This window comes from Saccostrea echinata, unplaced genomic scaffold (assembly GCF_033153115.1).
Source record: "Saccostrea echinata isolate AGI-Se365-2 ecotype Australia unplaced genomic scaffold, CSIRO_AGI_Sech_v1 ptg000048l, whole genome shotgun sequence".
Lineage (NCBI taxonomy): Eukaryota > Metazoa > Mollusca > Bivalvia > Ostreida > Ostreidae > Saccostrea > Saccostrea echinata.
The window spans coordinates 1,294,593-1,314,236 of NW_026889797.1; the positions used below are offsets into that span (position 1 = coordinate 1,294,593).

Below are 19,644 nucleotides of genomic sequence, written 5' to 3' on the forward strand. Positions count from 1 at the left end.
TCAACGAAAATTGACAATAAATCTGTACAAAATGACAATATTCAGAATCAAAAGTGGCGGCCGCTGTCGGCCATCGTAGAAAAGCAATATGTCTGCACAATATGACAGAAAAATGTTTAGGAGAAAGTTTCTATTGAAAAGGAAAGAGTATTGGTATTTTAAGGTAGTTAAAAATCATAAGATGGTTTTTCATTTCGTAATGAAATTTTAGTTGCTTTATAGATGTGGAATTCAGCATAAATATTATCAAGCATTTAATATATTATAAAAATATCTCAAAACGCAAGCAGTGATAACATAACAATAAAAAAAATTACAAGAAAATAAGAAAATCAAGAATAGGAAACGTAATTTTATAAGCTAAATGTTTGCTTTCTTTAGGTTGTTCAAGATAATGTACATCATAAATAGAAAAGAAATGTTACTTAAAATGAATACTCCTCTGTAAATTGATTCCGGGAATCTGATTTTCATTAAAAGTAATTTAGCGGTGATAAATATATATATCATGATATCATTTCTTTGTCTCTGGCTCCTTTATTGATTAGAATACATGTTTTCAGTGCTTCTTTGTATGTGATCATTTACTGCTTTGTTGACTAGACGATACTCATCCTGAAAACCAAAAAAAATGTTTATTTCTTTTATACAACACTAATCATTTCAACAAATAAAAGCTTTTTTTGTGTGAAATTGTGTGTGTGTGTTTTTTTTTTCTTTTGGTCAAACTAACCATACAATAGCGACAATTTATTTATATTTGTTATCAGTTCCATTTGACTTGATTTGGATAAGCAATAACTGTGTAAAAGTCTTGCAAGAATGATTTCTTGTTAACCTGAACTAAAAGCTGAAGTGAACCTTTCTGATCACATTTTACTCATCGTCCATCTGTTCGTCTGTCTGTGTATCTTACAAGGAATAATTAGGATTTCTTTTGCAAAACACTTCTTCTTAAGAAAACCAAACCAATGATTTGTCATGTTTAAATGGAAGAATACTCAGATAGTGCAGATTCATTTTTATTGAATTTATGACCCCAGGGGTGGTTAGGACCAATTTTTGCTCAAATTTTATAAAATAAACAATTTCAAGAAAAGAAAGCCATGATTAGTCGTAATTATATGGAAGCATCCTTAAGTATTGTAAATTCAAGACTGTTCACGGGGTATGGTTGGGCCACAGTGGCTGATCAACGTTTTACATAGTAAAAAATAAGGAAAATCTTTAAAAAAGCATCTTGTCATGAAGAGCAAAGTCATGATTATTCATATTTATATGGAAGCTTCCTCTAGTGTTGACAGTTTATCATCATTTGTTCACATCATTACCCCTGGGGTAGGATGATGCCACAATGGTGACAAATGTATTTCATAGCATTCATAGGAAAAAGAGTCTTAAAAAATATCCTTTAAAGAACAACAAAGTCATTGAAGTCATATTTTTGATGGAGGGGCGGGGCTACAATATGTTATAAAATTTTTACATTGGAATAGATAGGGGAAACAAGATGTGTTTGTGAAACACCGATGCCCCCGTAGGGCAACTTATAGCAAAGGTTAAACTTTCTCAAATGTAAATCAAATAGTTAGTACCCAAAGTAAGGTCTTGTGTCGAGAAATATACCTGTGAAATATGAGAGCCCTAGCACCAACCATTGAATAGATATGGAAAAGGTTAAAGTTTTTTTTTCAAAAGTAAGTCAAACATCCAGGTCAAGGTTAAAGGCCTTCTCAGAAGAAATATACAGGTAAAATATGAATGCTGAAGCAATAATCGTTCAAAAGTTATGACCAAGGTTTAAGTTTTTCAAAAGAAGGTCAAAGTACAAGGTCAAAGTCAATGGATTACAATTGTTGGTATCCAAAGAAAGGTCTTGTCACAAGGATAACATGTGTGAAGTATGAAGGCCCTAGCTGCAACGGATCAAAAGTTATGGCCAAGGTCAAAGTTTTTCAAAAGTAGGTCAATCTTCAAGGTCAAAGGGTCAAAGTTGTTGGTATCCAAAGGAAGGGCTTGTCACAAGGATTACATATGTGAAGTATGGAAGCCTTAGCACCAAACATTCAAAAGTTATGGCCAAGGTTAAAGTTTTTAAAAAGTAGGTCAAACTCCAAGGTCAAGGTCAAAGGGTCAAAGCTGTTGGTATCCAAAGAAAGGTCTTTTCACAAGGATAACATATGTGAAGTATGAAAGTCCTCGCTACAACGGTTCAAAAGTTATGGCCTAGGTCATTTTTTTAAAAGTAGGTCAATCTCCAAGGTCAAGGTCAAAGGATCAAATTTGTTGGTATCCAAGGAAAGGTCTTGTCAAATGTGAAGTATGAAAGCCCCAGCACCAATTGTTCAAAAGTTATGGCCAAGGTTAAAGTTGGATAAAATTTTGAAAAACTGGGTCAAACTCCAAGGTCAAGGTCAAAAGGCCAAGAATGGTGGTATCCAAAGAAAGGTCTAGTCACAAGAAATACACATGTGATATATGAAAATCATAGCTCCAACCAAGCAAAAGTTATGGGCAATGATAAAGTTTTTGCGGACAAACAGACAGACAAACATACAAACAGACAGACAGACAGACGGACGGACAGGGCAAAAACTATATAACCCCGAATGTTCGATACGGGGGCATAGAAATCTACTGTTGAAGAACAGGTTTATAGTTACTCAAGTGAGCCGTGTTGCCCATTGGCCTCTTGTTTTTTTTAAGGACATTTATTTTTATCTTGGAAAGATTTTTATCGAATTATATACAAGGATCAAGGAAATTATATTAATTCATTTCTTAATTATATTTGATACTTGATTTAGTGCGATAATTTAGAATAACGGTAATGTTAAGGTACGAGTCATATTGTTTTGTATTTCAGGACCAAATTTTCACGAAAACAAGTAAAAGAAAAAAAAAAAGATTTTCAAATCGTGTGTAAATATTGTTAATTACAAGTAAATATATTTTGAAAAGTACTGAGTCAGATTTAAACTCTCGACTTTAAAAATTCCTCTCAATGAGCTATAACAATGTCTTTTGCAATGTAGGAATTAAATCTAATGTTCTTTGCTCACGTAAGGTAGTACACAATAATTGAAATTTCATTATGACTTACAAGACTGGAGCAAAACTCCGGCCTTCGAACTTGCAGTTGTCTGACGGATGTAAAAACATCTACATTGTCATCCATGTTGATTTGTTGTATCACGTTATGTACTGCACAAAGGGCGCCACAAAGGGAAGCTCCATCACTACCAGAAACATACCAGATGACATCATGCATTTATTGCATTCAAAATAAACATTTAAACTGGTCTTAGAGATAAGTTTGAATTTCAAATAAGATTGAATTATGTAAAGGATAAAAAAAAATAGTCTGCCCTTCTGAGATTACTGTTCAAAGGTATACATACCGGATATTGAATATAATATGTACATTTCCACTTGCGACATTGAATGTGGTAAATAACTTATCATAAAAGGTTTTTCATTTGTAATTGTACATATAAAATGTACTAAAGGTGAAACCTGCTGACAATGACGACAGGATTTTCTGTCTCCACACCAAGAGCGACCGAAACCAGATTTCGAAGTTGAGAACTATCCAGAGGTGTTCCGGATGCATTGATGTTGAATTTCGGCTCTACAAACGTAACTTTACGGGCCACTATCTTGCTCTACGGCAATAAAAACATTACATATTTATAACTTTTCATTCATTTCTTGCCTGAAGATCTAATCAAATATATCACAAAGAGAGAGAGAGAGAGAGAGAGAGAGAGAGAGAGAGAGAGAGAATTCTGGTGTAGCACACAATCCAATTGCACACAGATTGGTTAAATACATTTTTCTGCTGGATCTGAAAGATGCTGCTCTTGACATCAGTTTCAGTTTTGGATTTAAAATAAACAATAAAGGGAGGAACTGTTGTAGAGGAAGACGTGGTTGGTAACCATGCCATCATCTAGACAAAAACAAAAAGATTGAATATATTTACATGTACATAGGGTAGGTATTTTTAGAGGTACATGATAATCAGTAATCTCCTTTTCGAACACTTTACGATTTCTTTCTTTATGGAAACTTGATCATGTCTTTAAGTATTTAGGTTGAAAAAAAGAACAAAATTTAATTTGGGATTTTATACCATTCAGTGCAATATTAACAGATAAACTAGTTCTCAACTCATACAAAGAAACATGCTGCTCAAATTTTAGATTTTATGTCTATATTAATATTCAATAAATCGCTAATTAAAAAGGTCGCATATTTCAGACAATCTTGATATACAATATACAACCTAGAGATATTTCTCGTTTCATGATATAGTGCGGTCTATTCTGAGTCCTGTATGTGAAGCGCGGGCAAAACAGGGAAAACATGTATTTTTGTATATTCGTTCAGGAAGGGGATCGTTCGTCTTTTCAATCTTTCAGCTGTAAATACGTGGGATCGTCTTACCGGTTCAATTGTGTTCAATGGATCCATACAGATGACAATGTCAGACTCGTGATCATTGATCAGGGACAAGAATTGTACAGCATCCTCAGCTGTTGCATACTGCGTTGCAATAAACGCTCTACTCTTAGTAAACGACTACAAAAATTACAGGAAAAAAAATTACGATAGGAATGTAAATTTTCCATGAGCTGGAAACAAAATTTCTTACATGAAACACAGATTTGCTATTGATTACAAGAAAAAAAAAATGTTTTATTAGCCAATAGAAATGCATGAGACAAATTTACTTGTAGACATATGATAGAAATAGTCGATATGGTGAATTGGCTGTCATTTCTTACCGGAACATATAGAGCATTGATGAAGTTTCCTCCATTCGGAACCATATTTGAAAGGTGAACACAGTATTTATCCACTATTCAAAAGAGGTAAAATGAATCTAACTTGTTTTTGTTAAAATTTCAATGAAAATTTCTAACAGAATCAAAGGTGTATTACGTTTAATGATAAACTTTGAATTTAATCTTATTTAAATCTTGCAAAGAGGATGGAGATATGGTTTATGTCTTAAATTGAAACATAATATTCATAATATATTGCAGAATTTATACTTACAAGGTAATAAACCTGTAGAACTTCCATCTGTACAATTTTCCTTGGCTATTTTATAATCAGCATCAGTGTATACAGGTCGTATCTTCATCAACATCTGCATATTCAAGCAAATAATCGTATTTATTAATAACATGCTATTACAGAAGAAACACTGATATTAGCATAACAGCGGATGGATGGTTTTAAGAAGTTTCTGAGCTTATGAACAAGGTATGAAAGGGTGTTTGAAAACAAGAGGCCCAAGGGCCTTAACGGTCACCTGAGTATAATACAACAATTTAGAAGTTAAATACACTGATAGTTGAAGCTTTGTTGCCCTAAAGCAAGAGAAGTAGGAAGATCAGGATCAACAAAATAATTAGTCTAGTATTCAGTATCAACTCATAAATTAATTTCTAATCTGTCCCCCACTTAACACTATGCAGACTATTAACAAACTATTAGTGCTTCTGTACTATTTTTAAACCCATATTAAGACCTCTAGCATTGACTTCTCTTATGGTCTTTGAAGAACTTTTAATAAGATAAGTTGTTTTTGTCTCATTTTTATTTATCTATTACTTACAGGTCTATCTGTTTATTAAAACTAAGAAAGTACTTTTTTAATTATACGATAAACATTCTTGCATAATTATCTTATTCTATTAACCTTTCAAATACATTATTTACAGTGATTAATTATCAAAGGTGAATGGAAAAGGGGAATAACTTCTCTCAGTAGAATACAAATTAATAGAGCCCTGCCCAGGACCAGAATGCTTAGACCAATGGTCCAGATGTTTAAAAATCTGATAAAAATATGCTTACTCATATCATTTAAACTTTTACTCAGTTTGCTTCCAATATGCCCAGAAGCAGAGAAGAATTTCACAGGTACAATGCATTTTCACTACAGATTCAACAAAGCCTTACCCTAACACCAGAACCCAAGACCAAGGGTCAAGAAATTTACAAATTTGGAAGAGTTACCCTCATCATCATAACTATGGACTTCAAAGAATTAACACTTTTCCACTATATTATCAAAAGCCCCCCCCCCCCCTCGTTATGCCAGAACCCCTGACCCTAGGACCACAAGATTTAAAAATTCTGTTCGAAGCTCCCATTTTCATCATAGCTACGCAATTTATTTATCAGCTCAACACTAAGGAGCAGACAGGATTAATTAATGATTAATAGAATTAATGCCTTTTCACTAGAGCAATAATCAATAATCAATAGAGCCCCCCCCCCCCCGCCCCTCCTCAAGAACCCCAAAAACTGAGGCCATATATTTAAAAATTTTGGAAGAGGCATCCTTGTCTATCATAATCATGCACTTAGTTTGTTTATATAATCTCCAGTAGCAGAGAAGAAGATTCTCAAAGAATCAATGCATTTTCACTATATAATCAATAGAGTCCCGCCCTAACACCAGAACCCCTGACCCTGGGGTCAAGAAATTCACAATTTTTGAAGAGGCATCCTTATGCATTATAACCATGTACTTAGTTTTTTTAAATAATACCCAGGAGCAGAGAAGAAGACTTTCAAAGAATTAAAGCATTTTCACTATATAATCAATAGAGCCCCGCCCTAACACCAGAACCCCTGTCCCAGGGGCCATGGCTTTCACAATTCTGGCAGAGGCCCACCTCCTCATCTTAACTATGTACTTAGTTTATCACCTTATTGCCCAGAAGCAGAGAAGAAAATTTTCAAAGAATTAATGCATTTTCACTATATAATCTATAGAGCCCCGCCCTAACACCAGAACCCCTGACCCTGGGGCCATGAAATTCACAATTTTTGAAAAGACACTTTTGCTCATCATAACTATGTACTTAGTTACTTTATTTAATACCCAGGAGCAAAGAAGAAGATTTTCAAAGAATTAATGCTTTTTCACTATATAATATATAGAGCCCCGCCCTAACACCAGAACCCCTGACCCTGGGGCCATGAATTTCACAATTTTGGAAGAGGCACTCTTTCTCATCATAACTATGTACTTAGTTCCTTTATTTAATACCCAGGAGCAGAGAAGAAGATTTTCAAAGAAATAATGCATTTTCACTATATAATCTATAGAGCCCCGCCCTAACACCAGAACCCCTGACCCTGGGGCCATGAATTTCACAATTTTGGAAGAGGCACTCTTGCTCATCATAACTATGTACTTAGTAACTTTATTTAATACCCAGGAGCAGAGAAGAAGATTTTCAAAAAATTATTCACTTTCACTATATAATCTATATAGCCCCACCCTGGGGCCAGAATCCCTGACCCTGGGGCCATGAATTTCACAATTTTGGTAGAGGGCTCCATGCTTATTACAATGATGCCAACAGTTTGACTGCTTGATGTCCAGTATTAAAGAAGAAGATTTTTAAAGATTGCATTAATTTTGGTGGTTTTAGCCCCACCCCTCAGGCCCCAGGGGGGCAGGGATCATGAAATTAACAATTTATGTTCCCATTCACCCATAGATGCTATATACAAAATTTGGTTGAAATTGGTTCAGCGGTTCTAGAGAAGAAGTTAAAAATGTTAAAAGTTAACGCACGACGGACGACGCACGACGACGGACAAAAACAGATAGCAATAGGTCACCTGAGTGACTCAGGTGACCTAAAAAAAAAAGAAAAAAAATCTGAAAGAATTTAAACTTCGACTGGTTTAAAATATTTGAAATTTAATTATTCAACTTCAGTATTGGAAAAATAGTTTTGAACCAACAAATAAAAAAGAACAGAGATAAGGGTTTTTTTTTTCTATTAAAGTGTAATAAAAAAAAAAAAAAAACGTTCCTCTATGCTTTAAGTTAAGTAAATAGATATTTGTAGCCGAGGTCTATTTATCAGCCCTTATTGTTCAGGCTGAGTGCAATATGGGTCTTTACACTTTATATACGATCAGATTTATTAAAGTTTTAAATACTATAGCTGATTAACGTTTTAATGCTGCAGAGACATAATAACATAACTTGATCAATATCATTGTTTAATCAATGTGACCAGTCATTTGTACCTCAATTAAATCATTATCACATTCATTTTCTCGACATAAATACCTGGAATTCTTTGCGTAACATATTCTGATTGGCTGGTATGTCAGTTTCCAGGGCTGCTATCTTTTTGGTAAAGTCTTCAAGCGTGATGATTTTAACTGGGGATTTAATTACTTCATTCAAAGCAAGATAAATCGTCATGTACTGTTCCTGAATTTGAAACAAAAAAATATTGGATTACTGTCAATTGCACTTAAGAAGACATTTTTTCTTCGTCATATCAATAACCCAACTGAAATAAATTAAAAGCACTAAAATTTATTTGCTATAGATATATTTTCCATTTTTGGAATTTATTTTTTCTACTTGAGGAATCTTTTAAGTAAAACTTGAATATACAAGAACAGATTACCATCGATTCATTCAATACCTATAGGCTTGCTATGCCTCTCTTTTCTATATGTTTATTTTTAATATATTTCCAGTAAAATAGTAACCATCGATTTTTATCCAAAAAAAATATGCACTGGGCTGACATTTTCAGCAAATGTTGATGTATCGTATTTAAGGTATGTCACTTCTAACAGGGATTACACCAAGGATTTTTTTGAAAAGTACATTTTATATAAATATTCATATAACATGAATTAAAACGCATAGAAAATTCTGGGACCTGTATGCATCTTACTGAGCAACGGTAAAATTAATTTGACCTTTAAGCACTTAAAAATTGTAACTTCCAGGGTTAATCCCTTTAACCTTTATCATATTTCATCAGATGTAATTATGGCAATAAATATTTATTTTATGTAAAATAGTCTGAATAATGTTTATTATTGAAATAAATTTTGCAAATTAATGGGTGTAAATTATTGTGTGACCTTTTTGCACTAAAAAAATGCATAGTTGGAGTATTAAATCTAAAGTGGCAATTAAAGATTTACTTATATCAAGATTTTTTATTACTTTACTACTGTGCGGGTAGTTAAAATGATGACAAAAAAGTTATCTGTTCTGGAAAATTGGTGAAAATATGAAATTTTCAGGAAAAAAAGGATTTTATATATCTTGAATCGTAGATGTATTTTCATTTCTGGGCAAAGATTGTTGATCGAATGTGTAAAATTTGTTTTCAAAATACCAATTGATACCTATATTTGATATTTGTAGCATATCATAACGCAAAAAGTCGATTTTGTCATTGTGAAGCATTTATCATGATATAATTCCCTGCCTTAGAGCTAGATTAAACTCGGTCTTACTTAATTGTAAGATCGGTATTTGAATTTCGTAACTATTTGATTGGTATCGTCCATAGAATGTAATTCTCTTTTAACTTTATTATATGGTGATTGACAGAACCAGACTCAAACTTGAACGTAGAGTACCGATTGGTAGAGGGTATGTAGTGTTCCTGAACAAAGATTCTGAACTAGCTGGTTAAGGAATAGCAATCTTTATAATATTCTTCAACGTATCTTCAATTCATTTCTGGGCAAAATTTGCTGAAGGAATGTGTAAAATTTGTCTTCAAAATATTAACTGAAACATTTATTTGATATCCCTAGATTTTCATAACGAAATCTCTGAGTAAAAATATGTATGGCTAAAATCCCAAGATATGGAATTTAAGAAATGTATTTAAGCATTGAATTTCTATTATTGGATATCGTGGTCCGACAAATTGAATACCGCGCGTTAACACTTACATTAATTGTAATAACTAGTTTCGAAGTTAAAGATTCTGACAAAACTTTTTCCAAAAACTGAGGAATGACATACCTTAAGTACATCTTAACATTTTTGATAAGTTATAGACAAAAAAAAAAAAAAAAAAAAAAAAAAAAAAAAATGAATATTTCATTTTATTTAAATGTGTACACGGTATACATGTAGTCCTACAGCGCTTGGCCAATCCTTCAGGGTTTTATCAGGGGATATTGGAGTATTGTTTCTTAATAAAAGTATTATATAAGTAAGGTTTTGGTAAAATCATACTTTTAATTCACTATTATGTCGTCTTTTGGAAAATTTAAAAGCATTTGCTTAATTTTTGACAGTTCCTTTAACAGTTGAAATGAGAAAGCGGTCAACACAATACACGAAAAAAAATACAGACAACTTTCATAGTCTTTTACTCTCTTTCGGAGAAAATGAGCTATTTTTTAATAACAGAATTCAATTGTTAACGAATGAATAAAGTCAGTAGTAAAAAAAAAAAAAATAAATAAATAAATAAATAAATAAATTTAAAACCAATTAACAGAAATAAAAGAATTATTTAGTATATAAGTAAAAGAAGATAAAAAGAAACGTACGTAGGTTTGGACCATATTCATCCTGCTTTCTCTCATCTTTTTGACAAATTCTGCTACGTTTACTTTCTTTTTCTTTCGTCCAATCTCCTCTAAAGCGTCCAACGCTACATATGTCCCTGTTCTACCTATTCCTGCACTTAAGTTATCATAATAAATACATATCATCAGATAATAAATTTAACAATGATAAAAAAATCTATATATCTATCTATCTATCTATCTATCTATCTATCTATCTATCTATCTATCTATCTATCTATCTATCTATCTATCTATCTATCTATATATATATATATATATAAATATGAAAAATATTCAAACACATAAAAACACAGAGAACAAATAAAACATAAGCGCTTTCACCACTGTGATTTTTCTTGGATTTATATATATATATATATATATATATATATATATATATATATATATATATATATATATATATATATATATATATATATATATATATATATATATATATATATATATATGGTAATAATTTTTTTTTAGGTCACATGAGTTTACTCAGGTGACCTATTGCTATCCGTTTTCGTCGGTCGTCATGCGTCGTGCGTTAACATTTGAACATTTTCAGCTTCTATTATAAAACCGCTCAACCAATTTCAACCAATTTTGGAATATAGCATCTATGGATGAAGGGGAACAAAACTCTGAATTTCATGGTCCCTGCCCCCCTGGGGCCTGAGGGGTGGGGGCAAAACCACTAAAACTAATGCAATCTTTAAAAATCTTCTTCTTAACTCCTGGACATCAAGCAGTCAGACTGTTGGCATGATTGTAATAAGCATTGAGCCCTCTACCAAAATTCATGGCCCCAGGGTCAGGGGTTCTGGTGCTAGGGTGGGGCTATATAGATACTATAGTGAAAGTGTATTATTTCTTTGAAAATCTTCTTCTCTGCTTCTGGGTATTAAATATACTAACTAAGTAGATAGTTATAAAGACCAAGAGTGCCTCTTCCAAAATTGTGAATTTCATGGCCTGAAGGTCAGGGGTTCTGGTGTAAGGGCGGGGCTCTATTGATTATATAGTGAAAATGCATTAATTCTTTAAAAATCTTCTTTTCTGCACCTGTGTATTAAATAAACTAAGTACATAGTTATGATGAGCAAGAGTGCCTCTTCTAAAATTGTGAATTACATGGCCCCAGGGTCAGGGGTTCAGGTGTTAGGGCGGGGCTCTATTGATTATATAGTGAAAATACATTAATTCATTGAAAATCCTCTCTGCTCCTGGGTATTAAATAAACTAAGAACATAGTTTTGGTGAGCATGGCTGCCTTTTCAGAAATTGTGAATTTCATGACCCTGGGTTGGGGGTTCTGGTGTTAGGGCGGGGCTCTATTGATTATACAGGGGAAATGCATAAATTCTCTCGGAATCTTCTTCTCTGTTCCTGGGTAGCTTTCAAACAAAGGAAGTGCATGGTTATGATGAGGAAGAATGCCTCTTCCAAAATCGTGAAGTTCGTGGCCCCTGGGTGAGGAGTTCTGGTGAAAGGGGGGGGGGGGTGCTTTACTGATTTTATAGTGAAAATGTATAATTTCTTTTAAAATATTTTTTTTTCTAATACTGGTTATAAAGTAAAGAAACAAGTGTATAGTTATGATGAGCAAGGGTGCTTCTTCCAGAGTTGTGAGCTCATGGCCAATGGGTCAGATGTTCTGATGTAAGGATGGGGCTTTATTTATTTAATAATATAGTGAAAATGCATATCTTTGAAAATCTTCTATGCTTCTGGGCATATTCGAGGCAAACGGAGTAAAATTTTAATATGCAAGGGCATTTTTACCAGAATATTGAACACCTTGACCATTTAGTCAAATGTTGTGGTCCCGGCCAGGGCTCTATTAACTTGTATTCTGCTGAGCAAAGTTATTCCCCTTTGCCATTCACCTTTGATAATTAATCACTGTAAATAATGTATTTGAAAGGTTAAGAAAATAAAAGAATTATGCAAGAGTATTTATTGTATAATACAAAAAGTACTTTCATAGTTCTAATGATCAGGTAGGCTTGGAAATAATAGACGAATAAAAATGAGTCAAAAATAACTTATCTTTTGAAATGTTCTTCAAAGCCCAAGAGAGACCAATGTGAGAAGTAATAATATGGGGTTAAAAAATAGACATTTTGTTAATAGTCTGCATGGTAATAGTGATAAATGGGGGACAGATAGATACTAGACCAATTATTTTGTTGATGCTAATCATGCTATTTTTCTTGCTTTTGGGCAACAAACCTTCATTTATCAGTTGATGGATCCTCTAAATTGTTGTATTGTACTCATGTGACCGTTAAGGCCCTTGGGCCTCTTGTTTATTTTCAGAATCGTAATTCTGAAAGGCAATAGCTAATACATTGACTTAATAAAATTAATTGAAATAATAAATAGATAAATAATGAACATTTGACTGGGTCTCTCTCTCTCTCTTGCGTGATTTTAACTTAAAGTTATGTTGATACAAAATAAAAAAAAGCAAAGAACTTATTTTGGGCCAATTTACTTTCATTTTTTTCTTTTCGATCTTTGATTTCATTTGAATATTTAGTGTTCAAATGTACCTGCAGTGTACAACTGTTGGAAAGTTATTCTGAATGGTCCCTGACCTGGTCACGTGATCAAGGAAGACAACAAGATAGAGAGGTTCCGGGGTTCCATGGTCTGGCCACGCCGTGTAATGGTGTTGAGTCACCGTTCGTAATTTCTTTGAATTCAATTAAGAATGATTAAATTTTGTTTCGCAAATTGGAGTGCAGATGCAATAGAGGTGAATACGAATTGAATATGTGCTTTTGTACATAGTAAATGTCAATATAATTCCCAAGAGAACTTATAACATTGACCTGAGTTTTGAGATTCGTTGACACATAAATCCAGTATAATAAAAGTATAAGAATGAATGTAAAAAAAAAAAATAAGGGATGTGGACATACATTTTGATTGTTTAAGGATTGTTTGAGGGTTTCATATTACTATAACCTACCTCATTATGACTCACAGACATCTTTCGTAAAATGTAGAATGCATACTCCTTTTCCTCCGTCATTTTCACAGACACAGGTCCGTAGTCGATTTTCTTATTTACATCCGGCCAATATTGAGTGCATTTTATCTTTAAATGAATGCAAACATCAATAACACAATACGGAAAATTCATATGCCGACACTACGTAATGTAACATTTAAAAATCATTTGATTATGGCATATTTAACGATAATTGTAGGAACGCTGATGTTGTTAATTCTTTAATCTGTTTAATCTCAATAAGAAACAGAGGAATCATAAAAAATCATTATTTTTTTCAATAAAAGAAATATACTTTTGTTCCTTCTTGCAGGTTTGTGAGCATTACGATGGAAGACACATTTTCCTGCCAAATCATTGTCCAAAAATCAACAAGTGTATTCTGCTTAGGTCCTACACAAATTAAAAATCATCAAACAACAAAATCAATGAACAGGAAATTTATTTTCTTGATACCTATAGATCTAAGAACGTCAAAAATATTTATGTCCAATACACAAGGGCTGTCAAAAACGAGGGCTGCGAAAACATGCATTTTTTATAACTAGTAAGATAATGGCAAAGTGTATGTGTAAAACTTTTCAAATGTATTCCATGATAAAATCAAAGCCATTGATCATTTTATGAACGATATCAGCATAACTATAACTATATATACTAGACGCACTAAGAAGTCGAAAAAACTTGAAGGGAAAGGAATAAAGACGTCATGAATACATGATTTTCATCACAAAAAAAAAATGATTTCAAACGTATTCTTGCATCTCAAAAATTAAACACATTTTTCGAAAACATCTCATGTTACTCGCAAATCAAGAAAAGGAAAAAAAATTCCGGCCGTACTTTTTATCGACATCGATATCTTGAACTATTATTGAATCAGATCAACACATGCTTCTCTGATAAAAGATACATTCAGATTGATACCTGACCCAGAATTCAAAGACACATTTCTTATTTTTTCCCTTCATAATGCCTCCATCCGTCTAATAATCGATACTAACAACACCAGGAAATGACAGCGGTTTTATTTACTAATAAGTAAAATTTCATTTCCTCTTGATGAAAAAGATAACAATTAAATCAATATGTTCTTAGCTATTTCAACTTTGGACTGTGCACAACTTAACCGATCTTTTAAGACAGTAATTTTATATGTAAAATGATTTTTTCTAAATGAAACAAAAAAAGTTTTGACATGCATATTCATAGAAAAATTTGGGCTTACAAAAAAACAAAACAAAAAAAAACATGTTAATAAATAAGACATGAGCAGGAATTTTAGGTATAAAGATATACACCTTGTGCTGCGATGTACTCGTTATTTCTGTGTGCACCCTGTGATAAAAGAATGCATATATCACTATCCTATTTCATAATAAGAAGGAAAGAACAAAGAAATTGCAAATTATTTGAGTGCAGGTAGGTTAAGGCTTCCCAAAGAATATAACAGTACATATTGTGGTTCACTTCTCTGAACCACCAATTTTTGACCTTATAATTGAAAATGACATCACATCACTGCAAACTTGAGCTATTATAACGGGGAGAGTGTTATTAATTTTACACCTCATTTCAAATTGCATGCAAAATATGTCAGAACGCTATGGAAAAATTGAATATATCTTCAATTGTCTTAATTGTATCTTTAAATTTTATACATCCGAATATTTAAAAATGCGCCGCGTAAGGTAGTACAGAAAAAATATGCCAAAATTGTCCTCAAATTCGATTTTGTTCAAACTTTGAAATTTTGTTCTAGGATACAAAATCTCTCTTTCAATGTAATATGAAAGAACTTCAGCAATACATTTTTTGCCTATATAGTTTGAAATATGGCCCACCAAACCCCAGTAAGAAGATTTGAAATAAGGCAGCCGACCTGAGATTAGGCGTTATTTTAAAATAATCAATTGGTCAATTGCAAACTTCGGTGATGCTATGTATAAAAGCAGAATTATTGAAATAGAATCCTGATTAAAATATGTCAAAGTGAGGAAATTTTAACCGATGGTTTCAGATATTTTTGCAATTTTAAATAAATCAAATGCAAAAAAAAAAAAAAAAAAAAAAAAAAATGTGAAGATTCAGTAGATGACGCCACTCTAAATGACATTCGACCTCTTCATATGACCTCGACCTTTATTGTACAAAAAGAATAGAGACTTCTTATATATATGTGCGAATATCAGGTCTCTACAAATAATGGATCAAAAGTTACCTTGCATTTAATAACAGATAGTCATACGGCATGTACATGACATAAACACTACCCAATATGTAGGCTCCCGAAGGACCAATTTATAGGGTGTCTCTAATTTTTCTTCAAAATATGGTGTACATATGGCACAGCTTATTATTTTTCTTACAAAAAATATTGATTATTGATATTATAGTGAAATTATTATTTTTTCTGGTGCACTTTATAAGTTATAAGGTATGCGTTAAAATAGATGTCATGGGTGTCGTGTACTACCTTAATTATCCTTGATTGAAATTCAGTGTTTCAAAATGCTTACGAAAAATATACTTGCGGAATAAACTCTCTTTAATACCCGTGGAAAGATGTAGACTTTATTATGTGTGTATAAAAGAGTCTGACACTGGCAATAAATGTGGATTAATTTTAGATATTTTGTGGAAATCTGTAAGAGTAGTTTGTTCTCTAACTGAATCTTACTTTGGAAAAATGTGTGATGCCTTTGTTTTAACACAGTTTGTGTAGAAAATACCTTCAGATGTCTCCGTAATTTGAATTTCTCAAGAAATGTTTTGTATCCAAGTAATACTATGGCTTTTCCCAAGCACATTTCGGGTACACATGGTTACGGCGAGTTTATTTATATTAAACAACATGTGTTTGTGAAACACTGACGCCCCCGTATGGCAACTTATAGCAAAGGTTAAACTTTCTCAAATGCAAATCAAATGTGTTGGTACCCAAAGTAAGGTCTTGTCTTAAGGAATATACCTGTGAAATATTCAAGCCCTAGCAGCACCTGTTCAAAAGTTATGGCCAAGGTTAAAGGTTTTTAAAAGTAATTCAAACATGAAGGTCAAGGTCAAATGGTCAAAATTAATTGTGCCTGAGGAAAGGTGAAATATGAAAGCTAAAGCACCAATCGTTCAAAAGTTATAACCAAGGTTAAAGTGTTTCAAAAGTTGGTCATACTCCAAGATCAAGGTCAATGTATTACAATTGTTGGTATCCAAAGGAAGGTCTTCTCACGAGAAAAAAGCATGTTTAATATGAAAGCCTTAGCAACAACTTTTCAAAGGTTGTGTCCAAGGTTAATGTTTTCGAAAAGTAGTTCAAAGTCCAAAGTCAAGGTCGAAGGGTCAAAGTTGTTGGTATCCAAAGGAAGGTCTTCTCACAAGGATTATATATGTGAAGTATGAAAATCCTTGCACCAACCGTTTAAAAGTTATAGCTTAGTTTTCCAAAAGCAAGTCAAACTCCAAGGTCAAGGTCAAAGGGTCAAATTTGTTGATATCCAAAATGGGTCTTGTCACAAGGATTATATATTTGAAGTATGAAAGCCCTAGCGTCAGCGATTCAAAAGTTATGGCCAAGGTTAAGGTTTTCAAAAGTAGGTCAAACTCCAACGTCAAGGTCAAAGCGTCTAAGTTGTTGGAATCCAAAGGATGGTCTTGTCACCAGAATTACATATGTGAAGAATGAAAGCCCTAGCAACAGCAGTTCAAAAGTTATGGCCAAGGTTAACGTTTTATAAAAGTAGGTCAAACTCGAAGGTCAAGGTCAAAGTGTCAGTGTTGTTGGTATCCAAAGAAATGCCTTGTCACAAGAATTACATATGCTAAGTATGAAAGCCTTAGCACTAACCGTTCAAAAGTTATGACCAATGTTAACGTTTTATAAAAGTAGGTCAAACTCGAAGGTCAAGGTCAAAGTGTCAGTGTTGTTGGTATCCAAAGAAATGCCTTGTCACAAGAATTACATATGCTAAGTATGAAAGCCTTAGCAGAAACCGTTCAAAAGTTATGGCCAATGTTAAAGTTTTACAAAAGCAGGTCAAACTCATAGGTCAAGGTCAAAATGTCAAATATGGTGGTACCCAAAGAAAGGTCTTGACACAAGGAATACACATGTGAAGTATGAAAGCCCTAGCATTAACCGTTCAAAAGTCATGGCCAAGGTTAAAGTTGGGAAAAATTTTGCAAAACTGGGTCAAACTTCAAGGTCAAGGTCAAAAGGCCAAATATAGTGGTACCCAAAGAAAGGTCTTGTCACAAGGAATACACATGTGAAATATGAAAACCATAGCTTTAACCAATCAAAAGTTATGGGCAATGTTAAAGTTTTTGCAGACAAACAGACAGACGGATGGACAGGGCAGAAACTATATATCCCCGAATCTTCGATACGGGGGCATAATAAAAGTCAATAATAATTGTGTAAATCAGCTGTGCCGACGCGATTTACATGGAACACTCCATAAAATTGTAAATGAAGTCATCTGATCAAGAAAGTCATGTGATATCATAACAATTGTTAATGTATAGCGTATGCATGTATATGTATGTATTTGAGAAACTTCTATATATATTGGCTATACCTAAGTTCATAACTAACAAATTAAAATAAAAGCAAACCTCGCAATACAATATTATGTTTAAACGCATTTTAAAGCTCCGGGAAGCCTTAACATAGCTACAAGGGTTTGGAACTGAAAAAAAAAATGTTTTTCATTGTCATAAGCATATCAGAATATTAATATCATTCCACTCTTGAAATAACGTCACTGTATAAAACATGGTTATTTTTTCTTTGATGTATGTCAGTGTTTACCTCGATATAGTTAGCATTTATGTAGCCTGATGCCGACTCGGTTCTCAGTATAACTCTTGAATGGTCATCTTAATAATAAAAAAAAACAGTTACCATAGTTATGAAATCTTTTATAAGGCAAAACGTAAGAACTATTGAATGACTATTACATAGAATCATACCTCGTACCTCGAACTGCAAGGGTCGGGAAACGTTTCATTGCTATCGGGAAGTTCGAGATATCGAGGTTAAAATGCAATCAGAAGATAGTGGTCAGCTCGACATATTCATGATATTAGAGATATCAGTGTACAAGATACCGGTGATAAACGGTATATAAAAATATGGCGTTCAGACAATATATTTTTAAGTTTTCATTATCATGTTGTGCAATCATAAATAACTTTCTCTTTCAAGGACATAAATCCTAATTCTGAATTTCGATACTTACAAGGAAATGTGGTCTTATATCTATTTTTAACCATATTTTCCTCACTTTTTCCTTCGTCACAGTTATATAGTTCCCCGTATGGCAGTGTCTGCAACAGTGACTAATATATACTAAATGCTTATACATAAATTACAGTGTCAATATGTATTGATATGGAATTGAAGGGGTTGAAATATATATATAGAACCATTGTTTCAAGTATTTTTTTTTTTTTTTTTTTTTTTTGGTTTTTGTTTTTGTTTTCTTTTTTGCATGATATTGCATTAAATGTTTGTTCATCATATCATAAGAAAGATTTTGCTTCTTGCTAACCGCATATTCTCTCTGAAACCCGTCATCTTCATTCATTCTTTTCTCGGCAATAACTGAATCAAGCTGGTTCAAAGGTATATCAACAACTGTATTCTCATTTGCGTAAAAGTCTCCATAAGGATTCTCCAAATGAATTAACTCATCTTCATCCACATCGACCTCCTCAACCTTCTTCTGATGTTTCCTTAGTTTTTCATTTTTTGTTATTTTGCTTGCTTGGCTAGATGATGATGCAAGATTTGAATCGATGCTAGCGGTGCCTGTTTCAGACTTTTTCTTTTTTGCTAAAACAATACATCAATGGTAGAAACAATGCACGTTATCAAAACCGTTTACCATCCATAATCTATGTAAGGACTTGTACTTAAATAAAGGAGCTGTGGCACGTAATGTATTAGAATTTGTATGATAAAAGTTTTTGATATTGTTGACTCAAATGAGACAAAAATTGGTCGCTATGTTTCACAGTTACAATGGTAATATTCCTTTAAGTTTAAAACTTGTATTTTTGAATATGTTCAGCATCCCATCGTTACGCGGGTATGTTAAGGTTAAAACAGATATTTTACTCGTCTATACAATATGACGTATTAGTAAGCTATAAAACTTAAGTTTAAGAAAGAATGATTTTTTTAATATCTATAATAGAAGATTAATTTGAAGTCCTGAAAA

The 19,644-nt window shown here is 32.8% G+C and overlaps 1 protein-coding gene across 1 annotated transcript; it reads right to left on the bottom strand.

Moving 5' to 3' along the window:
- Positions 1–386: 386 nt before the first annotated feature.
- On the bottom strand, positions 387–18,429 carry LOC133203136 (receptor-type tyrosine-protein phosphatase gamma-like). Its single transcript, XM_061338981.1, has 15 exons — positions 18,399–18,429; positions 18,231–18,298; positions 14,722–14,758; positions 13,716–13,813; positions 13,379–13,507; positions 12,957–13,099; positions 10,372–10,507; positions 8,117–8,263; positions 5,065–5,158; positions 4,791–4,864; positions 4,450–4,584; positions 3,833–3,952; positions 3,517–3,665; positions 3,104–3,239; positions 387–615 (listed from the first exon to the last, which is right to left on the bottom strand). Exons 1-15 carry the CDS (start codon positions 18,427–18,429, stop codon positions 538–540), a joined length of 1,575 nt encoding a protein of 524 aa, XP_061194965.1. The 3' UTR covers positions 387–537.
- Positions 18,430–19,644: the final 1,215 nt, after the last annotated feature.

Bases quoted from the DNA above. Each gene is read 5' to 3' on its own strand.
- LOC133203136 (XM_061338981.1), bottom strand. From the start codon at position 18,429: ATGAAACGTTTCCCGACCCTTGCAGTTCGAG. The intron at 18,299-18,398 runs GTACGAGGTATG...TTTATTATTAAG, and splicing joins CCCGACCCTTGCAGTTCGAG to ATGACCATTCAAGAGTTATA. The intron at 13,100-13,378 runs GTAGGTTATAGT...TTGAATTCAAAG, and splicing joins TGTCTGTGAGTCATAATGAG to AAATTACGAACGGTGACTCA.